General features: G+C 38.7%; 4 protein-coding genes across 9 annotated transcripts; 3 read left to right on the top strand and 1 right to left on the bottom strand.

Annotated features, from left to right (window-relative positions):
- The first annotated feature begins 309 nt into the window (after positions 1 to 309).
- Positions 310 to 5,404, top strand: sqor (sulfide quinone oxidoreductase). Of its 4 annotated transcripts, XM_063909634.1 has the most exons (11): positions 310 to 498; positions 1,132 to 1,336; positions 1,515 to 1,685; positions 1,862 to 1,915; positions 2,110 to 2,304; positions 2,404 to 2,613; positions 2,793 to 2,976; positions 3,897 to 3,964; positions 4,075 to 4,253; positions 4,343 to 4,416; positions 4,958 to 5,404. In XM_063909634.1, exons 2-10 carry the CDS (start codon positions 1,139 to 1,141, stop codon positions 4,398 to 4,400), a joined length of 1,317 nt encoding a protein of 438 aa, XP_063765704.1. In that variant the 5' UTR covers positions 310 to 498; positions 1,132 to 1,138; the 3' UTR covers positions 4,401 to 4,416; positions 4,958 to 5,404. The 4 variants fall into 4 exon arrangements, with proteins under 4 accessions (XP_063765704.1, XP_063765694.1, XP_063765719.1 ...); XM_063909624.1 differs by having other exon boundaries at positions 4,343 to 5,404; XM_063909649.1 differs by having other exon boundaries at positions 344 to 502; positions 4,343 to 5,404.
- Positions 5,405 to 5,996: 592 nt separating this feature from the next.
- ctdspl2a (CTD (carboxy-terminal domain, RNA polymerase II, polypeptide A) small phosphatase like 2a) lies at positions 5,997 to 15,459 on the top strand. Of its 2 annotated transcripts, XM_063909592.1 has the most exons (14): positions 5,997 to 6,274; positions 8,168 to 8,379; positions 9,243 to 9,378; positions 9,490 to 9,636; positions 9,713 to 9,940; positions 10,229 to 10,270; positions 10,762 to 10,855; positions 11,368 to 11,479; positions 11,567 to 11,653; positions 11,748 to 11,810; positions 11,921 to 12,000; positions 12,798 to 12,924; positions 13,035 to 13,130; positions 14,237 to 15,459. In XM_063909592.1, the coding sequence occupies exons 2-14, from the start codon at positions 8,191 to 8,193 to the stop codon at positions 14,300 to 14,302; spliced, it is 1,467 nt and encodes a 488-aa protein (XP_063765662.1). In that variant the 5' UTR covers positions 5,997 to 6,274; positions 8,168 to 8,190; the 3' UTR covers positions 14,303 to 15,459. The 2 variants fall into 2 exon arrangements, with proteins under 2 accessions (XP_063765662.1, XP_063765671.1); XM_063909601.1 differs by lacking the exon at positions 10,229 to 10,270 and having other exon boundaries at positions 5,999 to 6,274.
- Positions 15,460 to 16,423: 964 nt separating this feature from the next.
- On the top strand, positions 16,424 to 19,553 carry si:ch73-330k17.3 (IGFBP domain-containing protein). Of its 2 annotated transcripts, XM_063904830.1 has the most exons (5): positions 16,424 to 16,451; positions 16,559 to 16,866; positions 17,722 to 17,809; positions 17,899 to 18,094; positions 18,193 to 19,553. In XM_063904830.1, the coding sequence occupies exons 1-5, from the start codon at positions 16,447 to 16,449 to the stop codon at positions 18,250 to 18,252; spliced, it is 657 nt and encodes a 218-aa protein (XP_063760900.1). In that variant the 5' UTR covers positions 16,424 to 16,446; the 3' UTR covers positions 18,253 to 19,553. The 2 variants fall into 2 exon arrangements, with proteins under 2 accessions (XP_063760900.1, XP_063760891.1); XM_063904821.1 differs by lacking the exon at positions 16,424 to 16,451 and having other exon boundaries at positions 16,471 to 16,866; positions 18,193 to 19,551.
- An 812-nt stretch (positions 19,554 to 20,365) lies between these two features.
- parp16 (poly (ADP-ribose) polymerase family, member 16) lies at positions 20,366 to 26,377 on the bottom strand. Its single transcript, XM_063904798.1, has 7 exons — positions 26,219 to 26,377; positions 23,709 to 23,905; positions 22,817 to 22,954; positions 22,528 to 22,734; positions 22,258 to 22,429; positions 22,010 to 22,154; positions 20,366 to 21,237 (listed from the first exon to the last, which is right to left on the bottom strand). Exons 2-7 carry the CDS (start codon positions 23,895 to 23,897, stop codon positions 21,102 to 21,104), a joined length of 987 nt encoding a protein of 328 aa, XP_063760868.1. The 5' UTR covers positions 23,898 to 23,905; positions 26,219 to 26,377; the 3' UTR covers positions 20,366 to 21,101.
- Between the last annotated feature and the right edge of the window lie 681 nt (positions 26,378 to 27,058).

The following is a 27,058-nucleotide window of genomic DNA, read 5'->3' as shown; positions in this document are numbered from 1 at the left end:
GTAGCTAAGATGATCCCTGGAAACATATTTCAGGCGGGTAAAGGACAAAGATAAGTGCACTAAATGACACAACACTAATTTGTGAGTGATGTTTAGAGCCCACATACACTGATTCACAATGGAAATAATAGTGAGGTATACAAGTCAAAATGTTTTAATAACAGATTATTTAATATGGACCCAGTAGTAGAGGTGAGATGCTTCCCCCTATTTCTCATAGCCAGGTATTACAAAAGACTTCTAAGCATTACATTGCACCACTAAACTGTCAGTTGCTGGAGATCACCTCTGATTGGCCGATCACTGGTGGAGGCGGGACCGACATTTTGTACTTGAAGGGAGACTCAGCAGCGAGTTCAACTCGGGTAGCTTCATACAGGTTGTGGAATACTTACCTTCTCTGCTGAGCTAAGGGTTGTCATTCTCCGGGATTTAATTTAAAATTGACGGCCAGACAGAGGACTAAGCGGGTGGTGAACAGTAGTGCTGCTGGTCAAGGCAAGTATGTTATAAGAGTTGTTATTTTTCGACGTTACAGTGCTGACCCAGTGATTACGCAGCATGCAGCAACAAAAGAGGACGTCAACACCCCAAATTAATGTAACCTCCAACCACAACAGTTATTTCTGGTACTCCTTAAGGGATTCTGCCTTCTGTTAAACAAAGGCATAGACTCGAAAGTAAGTTACATGTCAAAGTCAGAATGTCTAATGAAACCAGGTGTTCAATTTATGCTGTATAACTTTTACACAAATGTGTCAAGTCACCTTAAAGACGTGCTGCTTCAATCTGGGTTATTCTGTTGTGTGTGATTTGTCAAGTTAATAGCTGGGATGGTCCCTTTTAAGATTAGCTACAGTATGTATATGGGTGGTACAGTTCAAGCTAAGCTATAATCACATTTTTTTTGTCCTTACTGTATGTCAGTACACTACATATTAAAGATATCTAAAATTTACTCCACAACCAACCTCAACCTGATTAACTTCTTCTTACTCCTACAGTATAACAAGACTTGCAAATATGAACCACCCAAATGTAAAGGGCAGGTTGTTGAAAGATACAGTGGGTTGGAGTTACAGATAGCATAACTGAATTGTTGCCAACTGAAATGACTTGTTATTCTTTCAGAGACAGAATGGCTGCACTGCGTCGTCTGAGGCAGTGCCACCCCACAGGCATCGCTCTCTCCAAATTTCACACGAGCAGCCATGCTTCTGCAAAACAGCACTACAAAATGCTCGTTCTCGGAGGAGGAAGTGGAGGCATTACAATGAGTGCACGAATGAAGAGGATGTTGGGAGCTGGGAATGTGGCTGTTGTGGAGCCCAGTGAGGCAAGGATGCTGTACTAATAAGATTTTTATTAGCCTCACCTCTCTTTGTCTTTCACTAAAAGACAATTCTACAAATCATGTGATGTAGTGGCTTTCATGACTTCAGCTGTAAACTCATGATAGCAGCATGTTGTTGTCTTTTAAAGCTGGTTGTCTAAGAGCTTTTCTCTTTTTCCAGATGCACTATTATCAGCCTATATGGACCCTGGTTGGTGCCGGTGCAAAAACGTTGACCTCGTCAGGTCGGTCCACTGCAAGTGTTATGCCGTCTGGTGTGAAGTGGGTGAAATCTAAAGTTCAGGAAATAAACCCAGACAAAAATACCGTCCTCACAGACGATGGGACTGAAGTATGTTTGCTTTTGGAAACAGTTATATATAAAATAAAATGTAATAAAATAGTGTAATGTAATGGTATAATTGCTTAAGAAAGTGCCATTTGTAAGCTATAAGCGTTGAGTTGCAGTTCAAAATAATGAACATCAATATCCATCTTGCCTTACATAGACTTTATTTCACATTGCAGATCTCCTATGATTATTTGATTGTGGCGCTTGGCTTACAACTCCATTTTGATAAGGTGAAGTATCCTTTTGTTTATTTAAAGTTAACTTATGCAATTTTATACAAATTAGATCTACAACAATTAGTCGACTAATTGATTGGTTGATTGACAGAAAATCCCAGCCAGTATTTTGATAATCTATTAACCATTGAGGTAACTTTTTCATCTAAAAATACCTTCAAATTATTTCATCATTCTCTTGTATATAGATCAAAGGACTGCCAGAAGGATTTGAACATCCAAAGATTGGATCAAACTACTCGGTCGAAACTGTGGGCAAAACTTGGAAAGCTCTGCAGGACTTCAAAGAGGGAAACGCTGTGTTCACTTTCCCAAACACTCCTGTTAAATGTGCAGGAGCTCCACAGAAGATCATGTATCTAACAGATGCCTATCTCAGAAAGGTGCTTACATTTCAGAATGCAATGGTAATATTGTACATCTGAAACTGTCGTGTTTGGTTCTCCAAATTAAATGAAGATATTTATTTGTTTCTTTCCAAGACTGGTAAAAGAGCAAAGGCCAACATCATTTACAACACATCGCTCCCTGTGCTCTTTGGGATCAAGAAATATGCTGACTCATTGTGGGACATTGTGAAACAGCGTGACCTACAAATTAATGTGAGGCAAAACTTGATCGAAGTGAGAGCAGATAAGCAAGAAGCTGTGTTTGAAAATCTTGACAAACCGGGCGAAACCAAAGTGTTTCAGGTAACCGTCACCATAACTCAACAGAAGCTTTTCCTTCCTATTAATTTTTGTATTCTCTGCATTGCCTGTATGTTAGGAAAAACCTAACCCACAATACAGTGTGTTCCTGTTGCAGCTAACTATATGCCACATTGGGAAAGAGATTCGAGTGGATAACTCTTGTTGTTTTACTGTATTAGTATGAAATGCTTCACGTCACGCCGCCAATGGGACCCAATCTGGTGGTTAAAGGCAGTCAGCTGGCAGATGAAGTTGGCTGGTTGGACGTCAACAAAGACAACCTCCAACATAAGAAGTATCCCAATGTGTTTGGGATTGGAGACTGTACAAACCTGCCCACAGCAAAAACAGGAGCTGCTGTCGGTGAGTGATTCATTCAAAATCACTTTTTAACTGCTTGTGTTTTTGTAATTGGAGAGGGACTTCCAGTTTGTGTATTGCACAATTGCCTATTTGCAGGCGACTATAAAAACATAAACCACACACCCTAAACAGCTTGAAATGAAGGGAGTCTTGTCAGTATCTGCTGGATTGTATCATTATATCAGTTCACCTTTGTGTTTTAGTTCACTTTTACTATAACATTTTCCAAATAAATGTTTTGCACGTGACACAAACATGTGGTAATAGTTTATCCCTCTGATCCTTGCCAGTTTAACCTGTCTGTGTATAGGCCATTTCCTGTCTGTGGATTAAATGTTGGGAAGTTCCTGGCAACTTCAGATAACCGATGATGACATTGGGGTTGTAAATCGTTTCTTATCACTTCCTGTACAACTGCAACGTGACTGCAGTAAAGAATTTAGTCTGATCACGCCCACCATGTTTACATTCCCGGGTGAATTCACAAAGGAAGGATTGCAGCAGCTGATGGTGCCATAAACTGTGCATAACTTGCAAAGCTACCTGGTTCAATTCACATGAGATATTTACATTGCAAATCACGATTACGTGGCAAGTTTTTAGTACACACCTGACATTTGATGAAGGCTCAACAAAGACAACATGTGGGAGGGCCAGATAGTTGTGCTATGCTAGGCTGATGTTAAGTTTGTATGTCCTTATTCTGGGGCCCATGTTCATAGTAATGCATTAGTTTTTAAGAGTGCCCTGCCTCTTGTCTAGTGTGAGCAGCCCCATTAACCCCACACATATAAGTGTATTATTAGCATGCATGGATGGATAGTACAGAATGTATGTGTAGGATAAGTTTGGGAAACGTGTTAGTCTTATCAATTCCTAAACAAATTATTAAAAGCTTACCCTTGTTTTCTTATGTTCAGCTGCACAGTCTGCTATTCTGAACAGAACCATCAGCAGAGTACTGAAAAATGAGAAGCCAGACAGAACGGTAAAACCTCATTTATCACTTTGATTTTGAAACATGTTCTAACTTCTCTGTTGGAAGAATTTCTGTAGTAAAATCTACAAATACTTAAACAGTGATCTCCTTTCTTACAGTATGATGGCTACACCTCGTGTCCATTGGTCACAAGTTACAACACAGTGATCCTGGCAGAGTTTGACTACAACGGACAACCACTGGAAACATTCCCTGTGAACCAAGCAAAAGAGAGCAGAATCATGTACCACATGAAGGCTGATGTGATGCCTCACCTCTACTGGCACGGGCTGCTACGGTATGTCTAAAGTTGATAACCAAAATGTTAATAGTTGTTGTAATGAATAATTCCAAATGTTGTTATTTTCTTTTTTTCTCTTATGTCAGGGGCTTTTGGGGTGGACCAGCACCATACAGGAAAATCCTTCACCTCGGGATGAAATGATACCATCCATTTTCAGGTTGATACTTACATTTCCTTCAGGGAAAGAAGTAGCACATTATCTTTGTCACTATATAAAAGGGTTGACACTTAGGAGCTACTACTTCTTTGGCCTCAACCTCATGACTAATCGTAACAAGTGTGATCGAGTTATCATGCATGTTTAAATATCTAGGTTTAATCGACCCTGCAGCAAGTAGCTCCCTGTAATAAGAATTATATCTGAATCTATGTAGCTTTTTAGCTGCTAATTGGATGATGTTTGGTTCATTTGGTAGAGCTTAAAATGTAAGGATTGCTGGATTGACCACCCCAGTTATCCAACCAGCAATGACATTTTTATATAAGATAACAAAGGTTTTACAGTTAGTCCCAATGTCCAAAAGCGGAATAGGGTTAACCAAGCTCTTCCAGGGTCATGTAACCTCTTGCTGCACGTTATATAAGTTAATGTTGCCTACCTAGATCCAAGAAACTGACCCTTAAAATGTTCACATTATAAATTAACAGTTCAAAATGCTGACATTTTGGGGAAATTACATGATCATTTTTTTTTTCAGGATATTGGAGGTATACTCAACTCTACAGCTGCAATATTTTTTGTTGACAGCAATCATATCTCACATTATGGAGAAAAAATGTGAGTTGTATATTGGTGAAAGTATGCCATTTTTCAATTTCATACAGTCTTCAGGTTGTCTGTGAAAATATGTTTTTCACAGTTCTACATTTTGTTTGTTTTTTGTGCTTCAAACATTTTAATGAGGGATTGTCTTCGGGAATGACCATTGCCAAACAAATGACAAGTGTTTTTGTCAGAACATATTGTGAAAGATAATGCAAGTGATTAAATAAGCTGTAATCCAATTGGTGGTTATACAGTCATTGCTAAGTCCATTATTGTATTAGGATTAATTGATATTTTGATCATTAAAATCAACGTGTTTACATATAAACCCACTTTAATCGAAAAAAAGAAAAATAAATAACAATACAAAAATCCTAAATATTTTCTCAGTAATATTCCTACCTTTTGTCTTTGTTGTTTGTAATCCAATATGCATGAAATATCTAATGTTTTACTTGATTTACAGTAGTTTTACTGTGATAGAATATTTAACTATTCTTGAGTCAGCTGATTAATATTATCACTTAGGACCATAGAGTTTATAAATTAAGAAACAGTCTTTCACGATCATCTCTGTCATTTTCAAATGTAAGGTACACTGTAAAAATTGGCTGTACATGCAGACCATGTTTATTCTGATATGGTTTTGTTGCAGAGATTCACAAAGGTCTGAAGTGATTAAAGTACAGAAGTACCTCAAAATTGTCATGGCTTAAATTAGTCAATTTTAAAGGATCGTGAGAATGTAATTTTTCTTAAATACACCGAACCTCCTTTACCTGTATTGTGTGGAAAATGTATTCGTCTGTATTTTACATCTGTCTAGTCTAGTTCAACAATGTTTATGCCGCCTGCGTCACGATGGAAAAGCGTTTTAAATCTCACTGAGACTTAACGCATTCTTCATATCTTACTTGTAGTCGCACAAAAGCACCGGCAGGGATAAATTGTAGTAGTGAGCTTCGGTCCAGCTGTACATACACACCACAGCCATTTTTCTTCTGTTGACTCCGCTCTCCGCCACGTTGGTTCCCCGTTACGTGTGTGTCGCATTCCGCTGCGCACCACCAGCGTTATGTTTGTGATGAGGCGGGAAATGGCGTCCGCAGACATGTTTGGTCTGTGAATACCGAGCGACAGATACCGCTGGCAGCAACAACACGGCCCGACCTCTACCGGTGGCCCGCCACGGTCGCGGCCGAGAGCTGCCAACACTGCGGCAAGTTTTGAAGCGCTTCCTCGATCATTTGTAAGTAAACAACAACGTCAACATGTAAACAACTAGGTTTGTCCCTCTGATAGCCTGACTGCTAGCGGCTAGCGTTAGCCCGCGAAGGGGGCGTAGTCTAAAGGCTGAAAATAATAATTATGGACGCGTTAGCCAGAGCATAGCTATGTGATTCATGGCTTTATTTCAACAATGAATGAAAGGGCAGTTTGTATGTTAAAGGCACACATGTTAACGGTGACAAGTGTGAGACGTGCTGTGGGAACTGGCGTGAATAATGTCAAGGCCTTGCTTTGCTTCCATTGGCGTTTTGTTAGCCTGAAAGCTAATTGTAGCCGCTTGTGTTAGCCAAGCCCTCAGGAAGTGCGCCGGCCGGTGAAGCAGATTTTTGGAATGGCTTTAGTGGCCAACAGTGGTACTACATCTTCCGTGACGTCATTTGGACCAAAAATACCTTTTCGCTTGACTTACATTGAAGAGACGTCTGTAATTCAGCATATATATAGTGTGTATTTTTTAGCTCAAACTGCCCAGCATGAACACGTGTATAGCCCATATTTAAATCACTAGGTTGTTAAAGTTATAATAGGCACTAAAACCCATATCCAGAGTAATTTTCTCTCCATTCATTTGACATAGCCGAGAGCGGGAGATCGGAGGAGGCTCTATAAGCAAAAGCCCCGGATGATCCGGGTACTTCCTGAATCTAAAGTTGCTCTGTTTTGAGCTTCATGCGCCACTAAGCAACTCTCATAGGAATGAACGGGGTCCCGCCTCTGTATCCAGTTCTCTTTATACATACATGGTGTTAACTAGCCACTGAGTACCCACCGACAGCCTCTTGTTTAATACATTCCAATAAACGCAGATGTATCCAGCAGACAAGTGTCAGTAGTGGCTACCTAAACTGATGTTCTTGTCCTACCATAGAAGGCATTTTTGTTTATAAATCAAACCAGAGTTTGATGTTAAAAGCCAACAGCTAGCTAAAGTTAGCGCTCACTGACGTTGTTGGCGTTAACAGAGCCTGATGTTACATAACAGTGAGGGATGCTGTTATGCTATCTGATCTTATTTGATTTAGCAACAAGTAGGTTACAAAGCTGAGGCACTGTCCACTAAAAATGCATTTGTACCACCCCAGCTAGATTTGAACATAATAAAGGCCTCGTATATCCGTTTATGGTTAAGTGTGTATCGGCTAGCGTTACACCGCCCACTCCACTGACATTCGTCGCAAAAAACAACCTCTGCTCTCAACTTGTTTATAATTCCGTTAAATGACTCACTTCCGTCTTTCTACTAAATAATATTTGCCTTTGCCTGTTCATTTATTTATTAGCTTTTTGTATTAGTACTCCTGTCCTAACACTGCAAATTGCCCCGCTGTAGCTCTAATAAAGCATTACCTTACATCCTATCAGTACCTTCAGCTGATTTGCTTCATATTAGTTATTATGTAATATTTGAAGTAATTTGATATATTACTAATATGTAATTCTTTAATTGTACGTGAATATTTTGTTATAACAATTACATGAAAGCCATATTAATACATCTATTAGTCCATCTAACTGATTTGATCTAGTTTATTTTTATTAAATACTGAACATGTCCGATAATCAATAGTATACCAATATACAAAAATCACATAATGTATCTGCAAGGTGAATCATAAACAATGTATATTACACTGTCAATTAATGCATGTCAGGGCTTAGTACCTTCTGGTGCTATCTGAACTGTCACTGGAAAGTACCAAAAACTATCAAGTCCTCTAAGATGGATTCAAATATCTGGTAAATACATAATGTTATTTACCTAATATTTGATCAAAGTTGTTAATATTTAACAGAGAAAGATATTGGTCTCACTATCAAAGCAATAGTTCAAACCCCTTCATTTTGTTGTCAGATTTTTCTATGTGACGGTGGAGCATGATGAAGCTGAGAGTGCGTAAAGCTCCTCAGCAGCCAAACTTAGGCCGTCGAACCCATCCGTCCCCGGCCAAACGGAAACACCGTGAAGTGGAGCCATCCCCAGTGAGAGGTCGAGGCAAAATGCAGAAAAATGAAACCGGCCTATTCTCCACTATAAAGAAATTCATCCGTGGAAATGCTGTCAAGGTGAGATTTGTTTTTCCATTCTGTAACATGAAATTCACCGTTTGTTACGCAGGAGGTGCAGTGCCTTGGCTGCATTTTGAGATGATAATTTTAAACTGTGACTCACTCTTAATAGCTAGGAGTGTTTTTAGATGCTTGACAGAAATTCTAAACACACCCAACATTGTTTCCTACTGCCTGGCTTTTGTAAGCTTGTTCTGGTAGTTCATATTATAATTATAGATGATTAGTTAATTGCCGTTTGTAAAAGCACTTACATTTTGTTTATTTTAGTAACAAGAGAGCAGGTCATGAGCATTTTTCAACAAAGCAACTAAACAATTTGCTTAGCTTTATCTTCAGTGCATTTCAGACATGCACCTTATTACCTTATACTATTGGGTGTCTGAGAAAGCATCAAAGACACTTGATATCATGAATATTAGATGGGATACATTTCTGTTACTCTACAGTCAACACAGCCTTAATTGAATGTAGTTCCATTAATGTAAAAGTGAAGAAGCACAAGGTGAAAGACGCACAGTGAAATAAAATGCATTTTATTCGTCTGCACTCTATAAACTCGGAAAAAATCATTACCATGTCATGTCCGTTAAACAAAAGAATATTGAAGATGTTTTTATTTGGTATTGTTAATAGCAACATTTGTAAATTAAGTAGGACATGCATTGTTGATGTGGATTATTAAACAATGATACACTGATTTAATGGTTGTTGCGAAATTACATAAATTATTTTTCAAACACTACTACTGTATCTCTTATTTGAATCAGTTGTAGATTTTCTGACTTGAAAGAGTTAAAAGCTGAAAATAACGTCAACGATTTGTATCTCATTTGCATCCCTGTTTTTTTTTCTCTCAGGTGGAGCAGGATATCCCCGCAAAGAGGAGTCGTATTGAATGTAATTCTGAGAGCGATCTAATTACTTCAACACCACAGACAAGAGGCCTTTCCAATAAAGCAGTCTCCAGAGTTTGCCGCAAAAATCCAAATAAAGGTAAAGACAAAATGTGTCTCACCTTGACTACAGCGTATCGGATCATATAGCTCTTCAAGTTTACCAACAAGAAAATCACTGTGCCGTAATGTTGTGTTTTTTTCTTTTTAGATACAATGACCTGCAACAGTAAACCCCTGAAACCCAACGGTAAACTAGAGGTCCCCGTCGAGGCGGTGAACAGCCCGCCCCGCACCACCCTGCTGGGAACCATCTTCTCTCCAGTCTTTAACTTTTTCTCACCAGCAACTAAAACTGGTAAGAATCCTTAGACGTCACTGTAAAAAAATATCTTGTGTTACCAAACTATGATGACTTCTCTTTTCATATCCAGCCACTCCTGGTTCAGACTCTCCTGGCCAAGCGATGGAGGCAGAGGAGATCCTGAAGCAGCTGGACATCGAGCCGGCAGAAGAAATGCCCAGCAGCACTCTCACATCCACAGAGGGCCTCACTCCCTGTCACCCTGCACCCATGTTGCCACAGAGGCTTCAGATTACCTCTGATACAACCATAGAACAAGCAGAAATAGTAACAGAAACGGACATGCCACCTTTAACAGGTAAAGACTTCATTCTGATAATTATTGAAACTTTTTTGACCATCATAAAATGCTTTCAGAAGACGAATCCTAACTGCAGTCATTCTCATGGTGTGTTTAAATCTCCTTTGTTGGCTAGACTGGTGGCTTAACACTAGGATGTTTAAATCACCTTAATCTCCCTTGGCAACGTAGATTTCCAAATGTGTCCCTGCTCTTTGGAAAGCTTTGTTGAGTTAGTTCTTACTGTGTGTGTCTTTAACAAACTGTTAACATGGTTGTAACCTCTGCTTTATGATTGGACGATAGAAAACCGAAGTGAAACTGGAACTTTCATGTTCTATGTCCGAAGTAAGAAAACTTCATTCAAAATCACATTGACAAACAAAAAACACAAAAGCTTTTGTCAACAATGTGTCCTTTGTTTCACTCCATACATTCAGATAACGGTGGTAATGGTTAAAAGATTGAGCAAATATTTAAGTTGTTCACCAGCCTTTATCAAACAACATTTCCCCTCAGCCCCTAATGGGTACAAATGTTCTTAAACTTCTGTTTTTAGTTCTAATATTAGGAACTGTAGTGGATGAAGATTTGTGTTGGCATATAAACAGTAAACCTCAATGACATATAAATGTTTTTCAGAAAGATTGCAGATGTTGAGTTAGTGATTGAATTGCAAAAGAGAGTTAGCCCAAACGTGACATCCTGACTTTAGCTCTTCCTTTTCAAGAACATTTATTTAATGTAGATCTGTTTTTCCACCTGTCTCTCTGTCTCTGTCTCTGTCTCTCTGTCTGTCTCTCTCTCTCTGTGTCTCTCTCTCTCCCTGTCTCCATCAGCTCCTGGTTGTATGCCAGACGGTGTTTACCCTCACACGTTACCTGCAGCTCCTCCAGAAACCTCATACGAAGAGGAATGGGAAGTTTTTGATCCGTAAGTTGATTGACATTGGTTTTCCTTTTAAGCAGCTTGAGACAAAAAAAAAAGACATTTTCTAATCACCGTTATTGTAAAAATAAGCAGCTTAAAATTGACACGTATTTGATGTTGAACTCTTTTACAAACACTTGGTTTGTGTTCAGTCTCACTCCCAAGGTGACATTGCCCGCTGCATGTGTAATTTCCAACCTCTAGATGGCAGCAGAAATAGGACTTTCCTCCTTTGTCTGACCACCGTGTTGATACATGTTAAAAAACCAATACTGTGCTTCATTAGAGTAAAGAGTTTCTTTTGACAGCTGATTCACATAAACGTCATCTTTAAATCCTTGCAGACCCCTGTAGTATTGAAGTTAAAGAAGACATTTTTCTACTTCATTGAAAAGACTCATTTGTTGCCGACTTCCTTTTTCACCACAATGCCTAACATGACTTTTTAAATGGTGCTCTTTGTTGACACAACCATTGTTTGTTTCGTTACTGAGGGTCTTTTCATTTGTTTGAAGGTACTTCTTCATCAAACACGTGCCTCCGCTGACAGAAGAGCAGTTAACACGCAAACCAGCGCTACCTTTGAAAACACGCAGCACACCAGAGTTCTCTCTCGTCTTGGATCTGGTAAACATCAGCAGTTCCTTGTGATGTTTATGAAAAGCACAAATAATGTTTTTTTTTCTTACTGATTTATTTCTCTTCTGTTGTCAGGACGAGACTCTGGTCCACTGTAGTTTGAATGAGCTAGAAGACGCAGCCCTGACATTCCCTGTGCTCTTTCAAGATGTAATATACCAGGTAAGAAGTGTTGAATGTCATTTTCTTTGTGAAATAACTTCCCGTTTACTTGTTGGTTTGACAACATTTCTTCTGCTTTGCTCTTTATCTAAAGGTGTATGTTCGGTTGAGGCCCTTTTTCCGTGAGTTTCTTGAGCGCATGTCTCAAATGTATGAGGTGAGTTGCAACTTTTATTTCCATGAAGACTCAACACAGTGTCTTGTTCATCTGACCTGCTCTAGGTTTACGTATTACTCCATTATTAATGCCTTCCATTACAATTTCAGATTATTCTCTTCACGGCTTCAAAGAAAGTGTACGCCGACAAGTTGCTCAACATCCTGGATCCGAAGAAACAGTTGGTCAGGTCAGTGACGACACAAGACTCTGCAGCAGCTTTAGAATAAATGATATTGCTTGATCTGACTGCAACTTCATTAACGCTAGAGGATCGTGTTATCCACGATTCACCAAGGAAAGAAAACTATCTTTATCTACACCCGACGTTGGAAAATAATCGACGATGTATGAATAAACGTTCACAAATGTTCGCTTTTTGCTGCACACTTTAACCAACGTTTTAAAGAGATCACAACTAAAAGTACTTCCTCCTTGGTGTTCTTTTAATATATATTTGCATAGTGCTGTTGCTGATTTTGAACTTAATCAACCCTGCTTGTCGTAGAAGGCTAGTCACATTTAAACAAGTATCAATAGTTTGTTGACGCCCTTGTTTAATGAGCTGCTCTGACTATTAGTATATAATCAGCTATAAAGACAACATGTCCCGGTGGACGACGCAGTAGCTTCCTCTTCCTTTTGTTCAATGAACAAATGAGGAAGAACCGGTTCTGCTAATAGAAAGCAAACAATCACTGGTCAAACAACCCGTTAATCCTTCAGCTGCTTTATAGTTTCTAGGAAGTCTTGTCCCCCGTCAGTAGAAGTGTAATTTCTTGTCACTTTACCTTTTAAAGAAACAGCTAAACATGATTATACTGTTTTCAAAAAAGCTGAGGATAATCACCACATTGAAGACTTGATGTTTTTAGCCAGAATATACTTTTTATATACTCGACACCAGGGATATTATTCCATCAGTACTGTTTGAGCTCAAGAAGTGCATGTTTAACTGAGAATTGTGTTTATTTGTTGTTTTTTTAGACATAGGCTATTTCGTGAGCACTGTGTGTGTGTTCAAGGAAACTACATCAAAGACCTAAACATTCTGGGACGAGATCTTTCCAAGACCATAATAATCGACAACTCACCCCAAGCCTTCGCCTATCAGGTAACAAATCCGAATTGACTTTGATTCATTCCTTTATAAATGTAAGTTGCATTTGACCTCTGACCTTTGCCACAGTGATGCTACAGCAGAGATGATTGTGTCTTCTGCAGCTTTCCAATGGAATCCCTATAGAGAGCTGGTTTGTGGATAGAAATGACAACGAGCTTCTGAAGCTGGTCCCTTTCCTGGAGAAGCTTGTGGAGCTGGTATGTATCAAAACGTCTGTTAACCTGACAAAAAGACTATAAACTTATACTTTACCATAGGGTTTGGTGTTTATTATATACAGCCCCAAAACAATTTTCTCTTGTTTTGTTATTTATAGACATGTCTTTGATTTAAATTATATTTTTAATGTATTTTATAAACTACTGACAATTTCTCTCTGTGTTGAAACCCAACAAACACTGGAATGGCTGCCATACATGTAGAGATAAAGTTTTAAGAACAATTCAGAGTGGTCTCTTAATGTTTTCCCGAGCTGCATACAAACACACCTTTATTTCATATTCCTGGAGCGCTTCCCCGTGTTGAGATTCTCATGTAATTAATACATGATATTACGCAGGAGCTTCAGGTGATACAAGAGAACACATTATCAGTGTTGAGCAGCTTTAACGTGCTACTCATTATTGAAGTCACAAGAAATGATTTAAGGGACTGTTTACAGACACAGGATTATTATATACTGTATATACATTTCTTACAAGAGTCCGAATAAGTTGAGCTCATTGTTAACCACTGATCCCTTTCGGATATGTTTTGAGTTGCAATAAGGAGGTAGTTGTGTTTACACGGCACCCGAACAAGTAAGTGAACTGATGCTCCAGATTTAAAAATATAGAGTTCTGCACTCCTGCTGATTTATATTCTAAGTCTCCATTGGCTGCCTTCAGTCACTTCTAATCCACTTGATTAGATAAGCACCAATTGGTCTTATAGCGAGATTATTATCGTGTTGTCAAACTTTTTATGTAATGACTATGCAGCTACAACAAGACACAGAGAGAACAAAACACTTTGCAAATAAACCACAATTCCCAGAGATCTGAGTCTACGGTACAAATAATAATAGACCTCTGTTTGGCCAAATATGGTAGGTTATTTTCAGGTTGAAAACTTGACTGATTTGCACATAATTCAGATCACAGACGGCCTCTGCAGATGTGACAAATGGCTAGGGTTCATGTCGTTATATCAGTCTTGTGCACGCATCTCTGTGATGTTGGGTTTGATTTTACTGCCTCTTTCCTGGTTGAGAACAATACAAACCTCCATATTTCTTTTGATCCGTTTCTCTGTCTTTTCACAGAATGAAGATGTCAGACCGCACATCCGAGAGCAGTTTCGTTTGCACAACCTCCTTCCTCCAGACTGATGACCTCGAGTTCGTCTCTCAGTTCAACATGGTATCAACATTGGAAAAAAATAAATAATACAGACTCCTAGAAGAATATATTAAATGGATTTCTCTTTGCAAACATTGCCATTATTATTATTATTTTTAAATCATGCAAACAAAAGAAAGATTTGTTGAGTCAAAAAAGCCCTGGATGTTTTTATACAAACACATTCAGAACAAACTGCTCGCAGCGGCAGACTTTCCCCCTTTTTTTGCTCGCTTCTTTTTAGTGCACCTTTTTTGAAGGCGGCTTCCCGGAAGGTATTTTGTCTTTTAAAGAACCATTTTGGATTGACTAAAATGAATGTCATGCAGTGTTGGATTTTATGGACCCCGGTGGCTTCGGCCTCACCTTGAACGGCCAGTCAAACCTGTAAAATATTCACTCTATTTACCTGTAAATATATGTACATATTTTTTTTTTCTTCAAGGTTTTTAAGTCCTTTTTATTTTCACTTCAGATTTGAGTATGTATTCTTCGATTCGGTTGCTTTTATAAACCAACAAAAGGTTAGTGTGTTTTGTTTGAAGTTGTTGATAAACGGCTGCATTTCTGTTGTATGCCTGCATTATTCCTGTGATGCTTTAGTCCATTACATGCAGTTGTCTGTAATAAGGTGCAGTTTTAAAAAAAAAAATCTTTGGGAGGAAAGCATTTCTGAAACGATATTTCAATGTAATGTAAGCGTGGGTCTCAACTGAATACAAAGCCATAACGGCAGAATGATCATTTTGGAGATTTGTATTTGACAGTCCATTTCTGATTTCGACACCTCAATCGTCCTCTTTAACGAGGGCTGGGGTGGGGTGGGGTGGGGTGGGGTGGTTGGGAGGGGGGGTTCAGGCATCTTGCACTTTGACATCCAGCCCTTTGTAAGTTGATGTAAAAAAATCTTGTCACTTTTCTATACAGGTGTGTATCACCTCAATTTGTTATGTGGGGGGGGGGAATTAAATTGTAGCACCAGCAAATTGCCAACATGTTTGCTTTGAAATCTTGTTTTCCAAGACGTCTTGTATGTGGGATCTTTACGATGTAGGAGTCACACGTTTTATTGACTATTGAATGATCACTCCTGTTGTATTCAGTGTTACTCAATGGTTTCCTTGAAAATAAATACATTTTTATACGACTGAGAGCCTCCTAGTGATTATTAAAGTACATGTTTTTATTTTGTTGATTTTTGCCCCTGGTAGATAGGAAGTCCTAGTTGTGTAATAAAAGCATACAGGATAATAGAGCTTGGAAACAAAATATCAAACTACAGAACTACAGAAGAGTGACTGCATAACGTCATTCATCAGATTACTTTGAATGGAGATTCATTAGTGAATGGAGGGTCAAAGTACTTTAGAGATACTCAAATTGTTAAATGTGTTTTCGTGAATCACAATGTTATATAATGTTACCTATGGGGTAAACACTGACTCTTTTTTCATCAAGCTTTGAAGTCTAATGATGAGCTGAGAAAAGTTAATTATTCCCACAAACTATTTAAATGTCAAATGTGTGACCGTTTTAGAATGCTTAATTAAGTATGAGGCAATATATTCAGTGGCTTTTCTAAGTGCAAAAACTGATTATACGCCCTTTTGAAGTTGAATATGGTGGTACATATTTGGCCATGTAACAAGTGAGATGTATGAATGAACTTATTGTGCTCTGCAGCTTCTTGGCACCCTGTAAAAAGGAAGCCAGATAAAGGAGGAGACTTTTATACGGACACAGCCAGCGTACTGTAATAGATATCCAGTGAAAGTAGTCACCTTTTATTATTATGTACACACCTGTCTGAGTTTTTACGCAGAGATACGCCGCTGCGAGATGTCCTGATCAGATAACATGCTGGTGTCTTGATCCTTTTGTTCTTTTAAGAAATAGGTCATTACCTGATTGTAGGTGTGCACTGAATTGCCCCTTCCAGAGTGCATGTGACTCCAAACACAATGGGGGCCAGTCTTCATTAGACTTATCTAACAAGTGTTCAAAAGAAAGAATTATTTCAAAACAAAATCACACTGTTGATAGTGTGAAGATAAGACTGTGTATTTAGAGTGGAAACCCCTCTGCCCTCGTCTATTGGCTGCTGGTGGAGGGTGGAGGTTGTGGCTCATAAACTATGAAGTAAGTGTGTTATCCTGGGGCCCCACATGTATATAAAAGGTGCAGACATGTGTTCTCCCCTCAGAATAATCAGGTTGATGAATAATGTGGATGCTCTTCTTCTTGAGTGCCTTGTTGGGGGTCGTGGGGTCACAGGAAACGCCGTCTGCTGCAGCTCAGCAGCTCCAGGCCCTCCACTGCCCGACCTGCGAGCGCATACACTGCTCCACCCGCCGGGTGCTGAAGCTCCAGTGTAAAGGCGGTGTCACGACAGGTGTGTGTGGCTGCTGCCCCGTCTGTGCCAGGGCGGAGGGGGAGACCTGCGGGGGAACGTGGGACTATCTGGGCAAGTGTGATGAGGGCCTGCTGTGTGTTTACCCGGAGTCAGGAGCAGAGGACAAACCGGACGCAGAGCGCAGAGGCGTCTGTAAAGCAGGTGAGATTAAAGTTTATAACCTCAATTAGTGTCAGGCAGGTAATGTGATGACTTTTTGATCACAGATTGAATATGCCACAGTGAGCCAAATGTTAATCACCGTTTGAATTTAGAGAAAGATGCAGCAGTCACTACAGTCAGTATGTAGACAGCAACACCCCAATGTAAAACAACTCTGTTAGGTGAAAGCTTCATTAGAGAAATAAATTCCAACAATAAGTTAGGTACCAATCATGCAGTAGAATTGCAGGCAGTGTTATATTTATATGTACTATAATATTGCAATATTTCTACAGATTCATTATAATATAAGCCTCATTTTGTCACATGACTTTATTGAAACAACTCATTCTCAAGGCTGCATTTTTATATTTTCTGCACATTTATGTGGTAGAGGGAGAGCTAGTTGAATATACTGTTAGAAGGTTCAACTTTAACCTAGAGCATCCTATAGTATATTTTAAAAAATCATAATAACTACAGCCATGAAATAAATGTAAGTAAAAACATTTTGCTCTAAAATCCAACATCATTCAGTATCATTGTGGTGGGAATGGCGCCAAAATGGTGAATCTAGTTTATGAGGTGTGAAGACAGATAGTGTGGTCAAGGCTTCCTTTGATTCAAAGGGTTCTGCTATCAGTCAAACCATAATGACGCCTGCTATCTCCTCAGGGTGAACAGAGTTGTCACCATTATTGACACAATATCCGACGTAGTAAAAGATAAGACTTCTTTATGTATTGTTGCTGCACATGAAAATATGTAAATATGAAAATGTATATATGCAATAGGCCATGTGAGTTGCAAGCCTTAGACTTTCTTATCAAGAGTTTGTAATGTTGTTTTGTGCAGTGATTGAATCATTGGATCCAGAGAGCTGTCACCCAGAGTGCACCAGGGAGTACTGTAAGGCAAACCCCTCGGAAATCTGCTCTGCCAGGTAACCAAAAATAACTAAAGAAAGACAATTTCCTTCGATGTCTTCCCCCGATGCACCTTTAACAGAAATCTGAATTTCCTGCTCTGTAGGCTTGTCTCTCTGGAGAAGACAACATGCCAGGGCTCCTGCCAACACACCTCCTGTTCAAGCTGTCTGCTGCTGAAACCCCCTCCATGCACTCAGACCTGCACCCCCGCTGACTCCTCCTGCCTGCGCCGCTTTGGGAAGTGTGTGCACAATCACCTGAAAGCCACTCATAACACTGTATGCAACAACAACCTGCAGGTGAGAGGAAAACATAACAAATCCTTCATTAATATGCATTTCTTCATCATGCAGTGCACTTTAGTCATCCATCCAACAATCTTCTTCTTTCTTTATAGAGTCATCCAGAGGGACATTTTCTGTGTCTGGTCCCAGTCTGTCCAAAAGCACTGAAGTAACTCCCTTTTGTAAAGAGAGCAAATCTTCATTGGTTCATGTAGCAAAATGGAAAAAGGCAGCTATATATAAACCTTCAACATTACTTTTCAAACAATCACATTTTGTATGCAATGTTAACTGAATAAAAACCTGTGAAATGTATAAAATGTTTAAATCATTGAAAATAAAATGACGTACTGTACTTTCTTTGATCTTGGAATCAATGGATAGGGTTTTGATTGGCTTGACAGCTTGGATCACCTGATGTATATCATTATCGGTTAGCTGGGCTTGTGGGTTTTAGCATATATTGTTACATATATTATTGTATTCGAAAAGAGTGACTGTGTATTATGTTTGACATGTGCGTGCTCTATGTTGTTACATTGCTGCACAACACATTTCACCTATTGGACACACGGTTAAGTTTCATAAAGTCTTTAGCACACAAAATGTCTCTTTCAAAAACGATTCCACTCCATGTAACTATCTGGACTCTAATTAATAGAACAGTGCAATAGTATTAGATAGCGTTTTACAGTCTTTGGCACAGACCAAAATATCTAATTTCCATAAAACTTGCTTCAGTTAATGTCTGCCTTAGGATAAATCCTCAACATGTTCTTGAATGTTGCCAATATCACAGTAATATATTGTACAATCCGACTCAGCAGTACTTTGGATTTAGTGCTAATGTTAGCATGCTAATTGTGCAAAGCTAATGAATAAGGTAAACCAGTATAAGATACGGCTCTGAGATAAACAATACCTCCTTTACTTCAGCATGTTTACGCTGTGAGCATGTTAGCATGTTGATATTAGCACTTAGCTCAAGCATTTTGTATATTATAAAAAGTGTGACACATGAACTAAGACTTGTGCAATTGAATAAAGTAAAAACAAAGCAGCAATATTTTTATTTCAAAATACAAATAATCTTGTGGCAAAGAATAATTTCGGATCAACAATGTAAATTAAACCACCATATCAGGCTAGTAAAGTTTATTTTCAGTTGAATTGTTTCCATTATAGGAGTTTTTTCTGGTTCTCAGGGGAAATTAAGCATCTGGAGTCCCCCCTGCATTCACCGCCCCCCCTGACCGAGGATGGTTATTGAATAACACACAGTTTATGAGGCAGCTGTAATGAAGCTTGCACAGAAAGGGAATACAATTTGGACTAACAATGGACAGTTTGTTCTTCATCCTTCAAATGTGAGCCGATCCTCAAGAGCAGAAGCAGTTTATCTAACAGATTTCACAAGAAGAAATCTTTTTCATACCAAAACAAAGACCTGCGGTTTCTTTCCTCTTCTTTTAACCTTGCCAGTCGGTTGCATCGTTAAATAAATAAGAAGTAACATTTAATCAGAGAAAGGGGAGTGTGCAGGTCCTTGTCTTGTGTCTGTGCTGTCAGAGTTTTACAATAATGCACAAACACACTTAATTTGTTAAATTAAAAAAGGTATTGTTCAAACTAATTGTTTATAGGGCTTTCTTTATAGTCCTACCAGAAAAAAAATACAACATTTAATGCTTAAACTTGAATGTGTAAATGTTGTTGTTGTTGTAATGTGTCATTTCACTATTTCAGTTATACAATTCTCCTCTTACATGTTAATGGCAAACTATACAACAGCACAAACGTTCTCTTCTTTTTGTATATTTTTCTCTGCAAACACATCAGGTATGTATTAGCAGGACTGTACGTCACCAAAGCAGGCCGCTTGTGTTATCAACCCCATATAGCTGTCTCATTTATTTCTTTTTACTGATAAAAACATTGGATATCAAAGGACTGCCTGCGTGCCAGCGGTAGTAAAGGTGCCCCTGTCTGAGGAAACACATGTTAAAGTTTGAATACGACACAAAACAATAGTAAAGCACAATAGATGATTATGAAAGAGTGACCTTGTACGGGAAGCAGCTAAGACACGATTATTCTCAGCATGTCTGAATAATGAGTGGTACTTACTTTAGTTAGTACACACACCATTTTGAAGATGTATGTGTACATCATGCATAATGTTTCCAATAGTTTTCAAACTTAGAGCCACTTGTAATTAAAATCAGGTAAAGAGCAACTAAGTCCACTTTGGAAAAACTAGAATCACTCAAACCCGTGAAACTGTAATCAAAAGAATAGCTTTATTAGTGTCCAAAATCGTAACAAACTTTCAGAACATGTTGGCTATAAGCCGATATACAGTTTACCTTCTTTACTGATACAAAGATATAGAAGAATATCTGAAAATATTATAAATGAGGCTTTAGGTGACCTTTCTGTGATCCGTCATTATAAATACAGCTGTCTCGTATATTTAAGCTTTAGTTAACCTAACCATTCTATTTATTATCTTAAAATTAGACTTAAATCATGAAAAATTAAAAAGGTCCCTACCCATAACTGAGCAATACACAATCATAAGATTAAAAGAGAAAATTGGGACAATGTCATTAGTGCCGAATCATCAGATCCCTGACAGTGACGAGTCAATGCAATCAGTTAATGTGCTAATAACTCTCAGCAGGTTTACTTAAGACCTAGTGAAGCAAAACGAGATATTAACGCTTGGCTCTTTGCTGTGCAGGTATTTAAACAAGATGTTCTTTTGGTTGAAGAAAATTGCATAACATTTTCAAAGTGCAGAAGGGTTTTGATTCCCCATTTCCACTGAATTAAAACACCATGTGATCCCAGCAGCTACAATTTGAAAGATCAGTTATCATGGGAAAACAGCTATTATGGTGTTTTGAAATGATGAGAATGATTGTAGAGAGAAAAGAGTATAAAAGGTGCGTAAAACGTCATCTTTCCTCGGGCTTCCAGTCAGTCTGTGATCAGGAAGGCACATCTGTCTGTTGTCTTGTCACCTGAACAATCGGTTCCAAAAGGAAACGAAGGTGGTGGAGTTAAAGGCACCGATGAATACGAGCAGCAGGATGTAAAGACTCATCATGATGGCAAAATGATGTCTGAGGAGCCAGGAGGTGCTGCGGGAACGCCTGGAGAGAAAAAACAAACAAATGACCTTTTGTTTTCCATAAAACCAAAAACCATTTCTTGGTTTTATTTGGTTTCTAGAAACACAAGGAATTTATTGTACAATGTTTTTGTATTCTAATAAAACAAAACTATACATGTTTTGTTTTAAAAGGACATTACCAAATAGCTACAAGCAAAGATGCATCCCTCATCATTATGTTTACATTGAAAGTTATAAATCAATGTCCAAATCAAGCTATATATTATTATGGACCTAACTGACAAAGATAAGAAGCATTCCCCATTCTTAACCTTATTTATTGACATATTCTTTGAAGACATTTGCGTTGTTGAGCGCAGTACACAAACAATGTTGTGTTTCTCTTCAATGGGAATGATAACAAGCAGAGTGTGAACTTTTTCCACTCTGCCCATTGTGTTTTTGGGCAGCACTAGCAATGATCAACATACAGCTCCGGAAAAAAGAGACCACTCCACATTTTATAAATCTTTGTCTCTACATGTATGGCATCCATTCCAGTGTCTGTTGAATTCCAACACAGAGAGAAATTGTCAGTAGTTATATGAATACAATAAAAAAAAAATGTAACTCAAAGACATATTTTTATAAATAGTAAAACCAGAGAAAATGATAATACTGAAGTGGTCTCTTCATTTGTTCCGCGGCTGTATATTTGCACAGGACTTAAAGTATATTTTTAGGAAAGATGCAAGTTGGCGAATAAATACGTGTTTCGGCATTTACATTCTTTATCCACAAGTGACTCTTACCTGGACAGGTGTCTCCTCTGAGAGTAAACTAGCAGGTACTTGACTCGCAGAAGCTGATTGTTGGTGACCACAAAGTACTTCTGCGGTACATCCCCTCCTTCGCTGTTCTTCGCTCTTGAGCGCTGACGGTCAATGATTTCAGAATCTGAAATGGAGAATGTGCGGGGTATTTAATTTCAAGCAATTTAAAAGTCTGTCTGACTGGAATTCAAATGTGTTTGATTCTGCGCGACACACTCTCTACACACCTTTTTTCTTCACTTGGCACTTAACATCTGGGTGATCAATGACTTCACACAAAGCGACACAGCTGAGCAGTGGACCCAGCAGACTTTCTCGCCAGCCGCTGCTGTGTGGACTGTAGAGGACGGCCATGCTGAGGTCACTGGTGAGGTAGGTCCCCTCGCCAAACACCGAGTTCTGCACACAGCGCCCACAAAATAACACAACATGCTACAACATGTTTTTGTGGACATTTTTGGACAGAGGACAGATGGACCAGTGATGACTGCACCAACCTTGTTGAGGTGACAGTGCAGCCCGTTGTGAATGATAGAGTGAAAGTTTTCCAGGCGACTCCCGTGGAATGCATAGAACAGGTCTCTGCCCTCCCTCATCTTCTCAAACCTAGCGTTCATCTGATCACAGTACTCCAGCTCAAACAGGAAGTCAGGTACAGGCCCAGAAGTTCTGTCATTTTCTGTCAGGTCACACAGTTTGGCGTACTGGAAGAGATTGGAGAAACACATTGTAAACATAAAAGCAAGTAGGAATAGAATGTCTGTATTTGTACTGGTAGTGATGTACCTCATCTTTTTGCAGGGTCTTCACAGCAAAGCTCTTTGAGGAGAGGATCCAGTGTGTGAGAGCCAGATGATGATCTCCCTCTCTAGGTCGTAGAGTCACCAAATCTCTCACACCAGGCAAAGAGTGCACATCTGCCAACTAGTGAAGAAAAATATATTTTTACAATGAACTGTATGTATGTGATGTTTTCATAAACGTCTGTCTTAAATGTGGCTATTTAATTCAGTTTATATCATAACTATGCGCACAGAAACCAGTAAATAAATCTCTAATATTCAGCATATATATGTACTGTCATTTGAACTATTCTGAATGCGTTTAGTTTTGGCATTTTGATCAAATGTTAGAGACCTGCTTATTCAAAATACATGTTGCCAACAGCATTTCCTTCCTGAGAGTCATAACAGCTTCCTTCTGATCAGTAGGAAATATGCATCACATCACAAAAGATAAGACAGTGGGTGGCACACCAGCCACTAACCTTTGCTTTATGGTATCTCAGATCTTTATGACGAATGTGCTTTATAAAAGGTCCGTACAGTTTGTATAGAAAATAACCAAAGTATGTTTTGTTTAACATACTTTCCTACCAACATGCATTGTTTATATCTAAGTTGAATTTGCAAATGCACTTGAATATGTATCCTCCTCATGCAGTCATGTTCTTCCTCTTCTTTACTGACACACTGCTGCCTCTAACAGCACATGACTGCCACCAAGTGTATGTGCATCACGCCGTAACCATACTCATTGTGTGCACACATTCTTTGAAAACAACACTCCTTTATTGCTAACTTAGAATATCCTAAATCCAGGCAACTTATGTTTCTAAGCATAAAAAAAGTACAATAATGTTTGTTCAAATGCTTTTGAGTGACAATATATATCTTACCAGCTCATCAAAATCCTTATTGTCACTACTTATGTATCTCGGGGGGAATGGTCTGAGCAAAGAGTCTCTCTTGTAGTTCTGTGCAGCTGCAACGAACAGGCTGCAGCGGAGGTCTGCTGCGACCGGGTCTCTGTGCAGACAGGAGCGCACCAGCTCTCGGACAGCCTCAGGTGGGAGCGTCGGCTGCATTCCCAGCACTTCAGACAGAGGTGATAAGACAGCACATAAGTCAGCACAGCCAAAACAAGCTAGGTGTTAACAGCGCAGCTAACACGTCATTACAACATAAGCAAGGGTTATAGATAATTATTTTCATTGTTAATTTATCTTTAGACTTTTCTCAAGGAATTCATTATTCACTCAGTATTTATAGAATAGTAAGAAATGCCCATCAGAATTTCCATAATTGCCGAAGATATTCAGTTACCAAAGTTATAGGCAAGTTAACACAAACAAACCTCAAATGTAACCAAGCAAATAGGTAAGAACCTCCCATTGGATAATTACTGCATGGGTGATTATGTCTCAGCTGGCAACAAGTTATTTAACCCTAACTGATGCAGTGAGCAGCTTCTCATTTGTTAAACAGTCATGTCGAAAGACATTTCCTGTGGTCGTGGAAAAGATGTTAATCTGTTTCAGAAGGGGCAAATTATTGGCATGCATCAAGCAGAAGATTGCTGAAACTACTAAAATCGAGTTAAGAACTGTCCAACGCTGTCACTGTCCTTCCAATTAAAAACTGGAAGGACAGTGAGGAAACATCATCTTCCAGGAAGGAATGTGGTCTAAAAAAAAAATCTTGAATGACCGTGATCGACGCTCACTTAAACGTTTGGTGAAATCAAATGGTAGAAAAACAACAGTAGAACTCACGGCTATGTTTAATAGTGAAAGTAAGAGCATTTCCACACACACAATGCGAAGGGAACTCAAGGGATTGGGACTAAACAGCTGTGTAGCCGTAAGAAAACCACTTGTCAGTGAGGCTAATCAGAAAAAATGGCTTCAATTTGCTAGGGAGCGTAAAGATTGGACTCTGGAGCAATGGAAGAAGGTCATGTGGTCTGATGAGTCCAGATTTACCCCGTTCCAGAGTGATGGGCGCATCAGGGTAAGAAGAGAGGCGGCTGAAGTGACGCACCTATCATGCCTAGTGCCTACTGTACAAGCCTGTGGGGGCAGTGCTATGATCTGGGATTGCTGCAGTTGGTCTGGTCTAGGTTCAGCAACGTTATGTGCCCAAAGAATGGGGTCAGCGGACTACCTGAATATACTGAATGACCAGGTTATTCCATCAATGGATTTTTTCTTCCCTGATGGCACGGACATGTTCCAAGATGACAATGCCAGGATCAATCGGGCTCAAATTGTGAAAGAGCGCATGAGACATCATTTTCACACATGGATTGGCCACCACAGAGTCCAGACCTGAAACCGAGTGAGAATCTTTGGGATGTGATGGAGAAGACTTGGCGCAGTGGTCCGAATCTCCCGTCATCAATACAAGATCTTGGCAAAAAATTAATGCAAGACAGAAATAAATGTTGTGACATTGCAGAACCTTGTGGAAACGATGCCACAGTGAATACGTGCCGTAATCAAAGCTAAAGGCGGTCCAACAAAAGATTAGTGTGACCTTTTTTTTGGCCAGGCACTGCATGTAATATTTGTTGCATTATTTATCAATATATGTTTTGACAACTTCCAAAACCTTTTTTTGTCAACCAAAAGATAAACTATTTGATTCAGCCCTTACTTTATTAAGACAAGAATGTGTGTAGGTGGGGATGCATATTTGTCCCTAGGGAGGTATGTAAAGAATTACAATAACACATAGCAACACTTTAGATTTGTTTTAGAAATGTATACACTGTCATAGTAATATGAATTATAGCAAACTTAGTTTAATGAACCTATATTGCAGTATATGTGTGGTATATATCTATAATATAAAATGGTAATTCGATTAACATAGATATATCAGTCTTGTCTTACTTTGAAGAAAATACATGTTGTAGTAAAACAACATTTTGAAATTAAACATAGCTTAGCTCGGTTTGAGTCTGTAGTGAACTAGTTTAGGTTATCTCATCTACTTGTAAAGGTTTAAACCCTTGTATGTTACTTTTGTCAACATTTAACTGCAACTTTTATGGCCAAATCCAACCCGTAAAACGATACAAAAAAGTACAATATACTCTATTCGGTGTAGTTTTTTCTCCGAGCTGACAACTCTGCTGGGAAAATAACAGTAGCTCCGGTTTCAGTGCCTGTGTTATGATAGCTCTTAAAACTGTCCCTTTACTAGCTTAGGAGATGGAAGCTAACATTAGCTAACATTAGCTGAGCTACAACAAGTGAACGTCTGCTAATGTAAACTAATTAAAGACAAATGCAGCGTTGTCAGAACACTTTGAGATGCCGAAAATATCGGGAATACATTCCTGTTGAACACACACATATTTTACGTGATAAAAAACTATGTTTATATCATTAAATGGCGTTACCTTCAGTATGGCTCAACTCATAGCACTACAGGAAGAGCTAACGTTAGCTCAAGGGACTGCTGCGTTCAAGTACCTCACGAATGTCGAACATAGATTGAAATGTGTTAACTCAAACGTGGCAGAATGGAAATGCGTGTGTCTCCGTGTCAGAAAATGAATGGAGGGGAAACGCCCATAACAACTGTTAGAAACTTAATAAAATAGATACCTGCGATACTTGTATGTCATGCGTGTTTTATATCCATTATATTACGACTGCACCAATAAATCATTTTACGAGGTAACCTGAAAGCAGCATGTATGATAAAAATAAAACGACATGGTGATCTCTGAAAAAAACAAACAATTATGTTAAAACTTGTTTTGATTTCTCTTTAAGGAGAATATGAAATACAGGTTTTGATGGCCTTGGGTGAATATGGCAGTATGTGTGTGTGTTTCAACAAAATTATCCTTTATTATTAACAAACCTTTTTAAAGGATTACCTTGACAATTGTTCCTTCACAATGCTTTGCAAATGCCTTGATAACCCTAAATCAAACATATTCTTACATGCACAGGCACATTTATTGAAAACTTCAAACAAGATATTTCCCCCAAAAAATAATCTTGGATTAATTATTATTAATTAATATTCCAGGCTTGAGACAGTAAAACATGTCTATTCCATCATCATCTCAGGATCCTTATTCTATTTTGTACAAGTAGTTTTTCATATTATACTGTAGATAGTTTTTTTCTGTATATGTATTTTTAGTGTTATAATAGTTTTTTTTAATTCCTTTTTATAATAGTTTTATTTTATGATCCCTTTTTTAAAAAATGTGCCTTCTTTTGTT

The sequence above is a fragment of the Eleginops maclovinus genome, chromosome 2 (genome assembly GCF_036324505.1).
Source record: "Eleginops maclovinus isolate JMC-PN-2008 ecotype Puerto Natales chromosome 2, JC_Emac_rtc_rv5, whole genome shotgun sequence".
In the NCBI taxonomy this organism is placed as follows: domain Eukaryota; kingdom Metazoa; phylum Chordata; class Actinopteri; order Perciformes; family Eleginopidae; genus Eleginops; species Eleginops maclovinus.
This window is presented reverse-complemented; position numbering and strand designations above follow the sequence as displayed.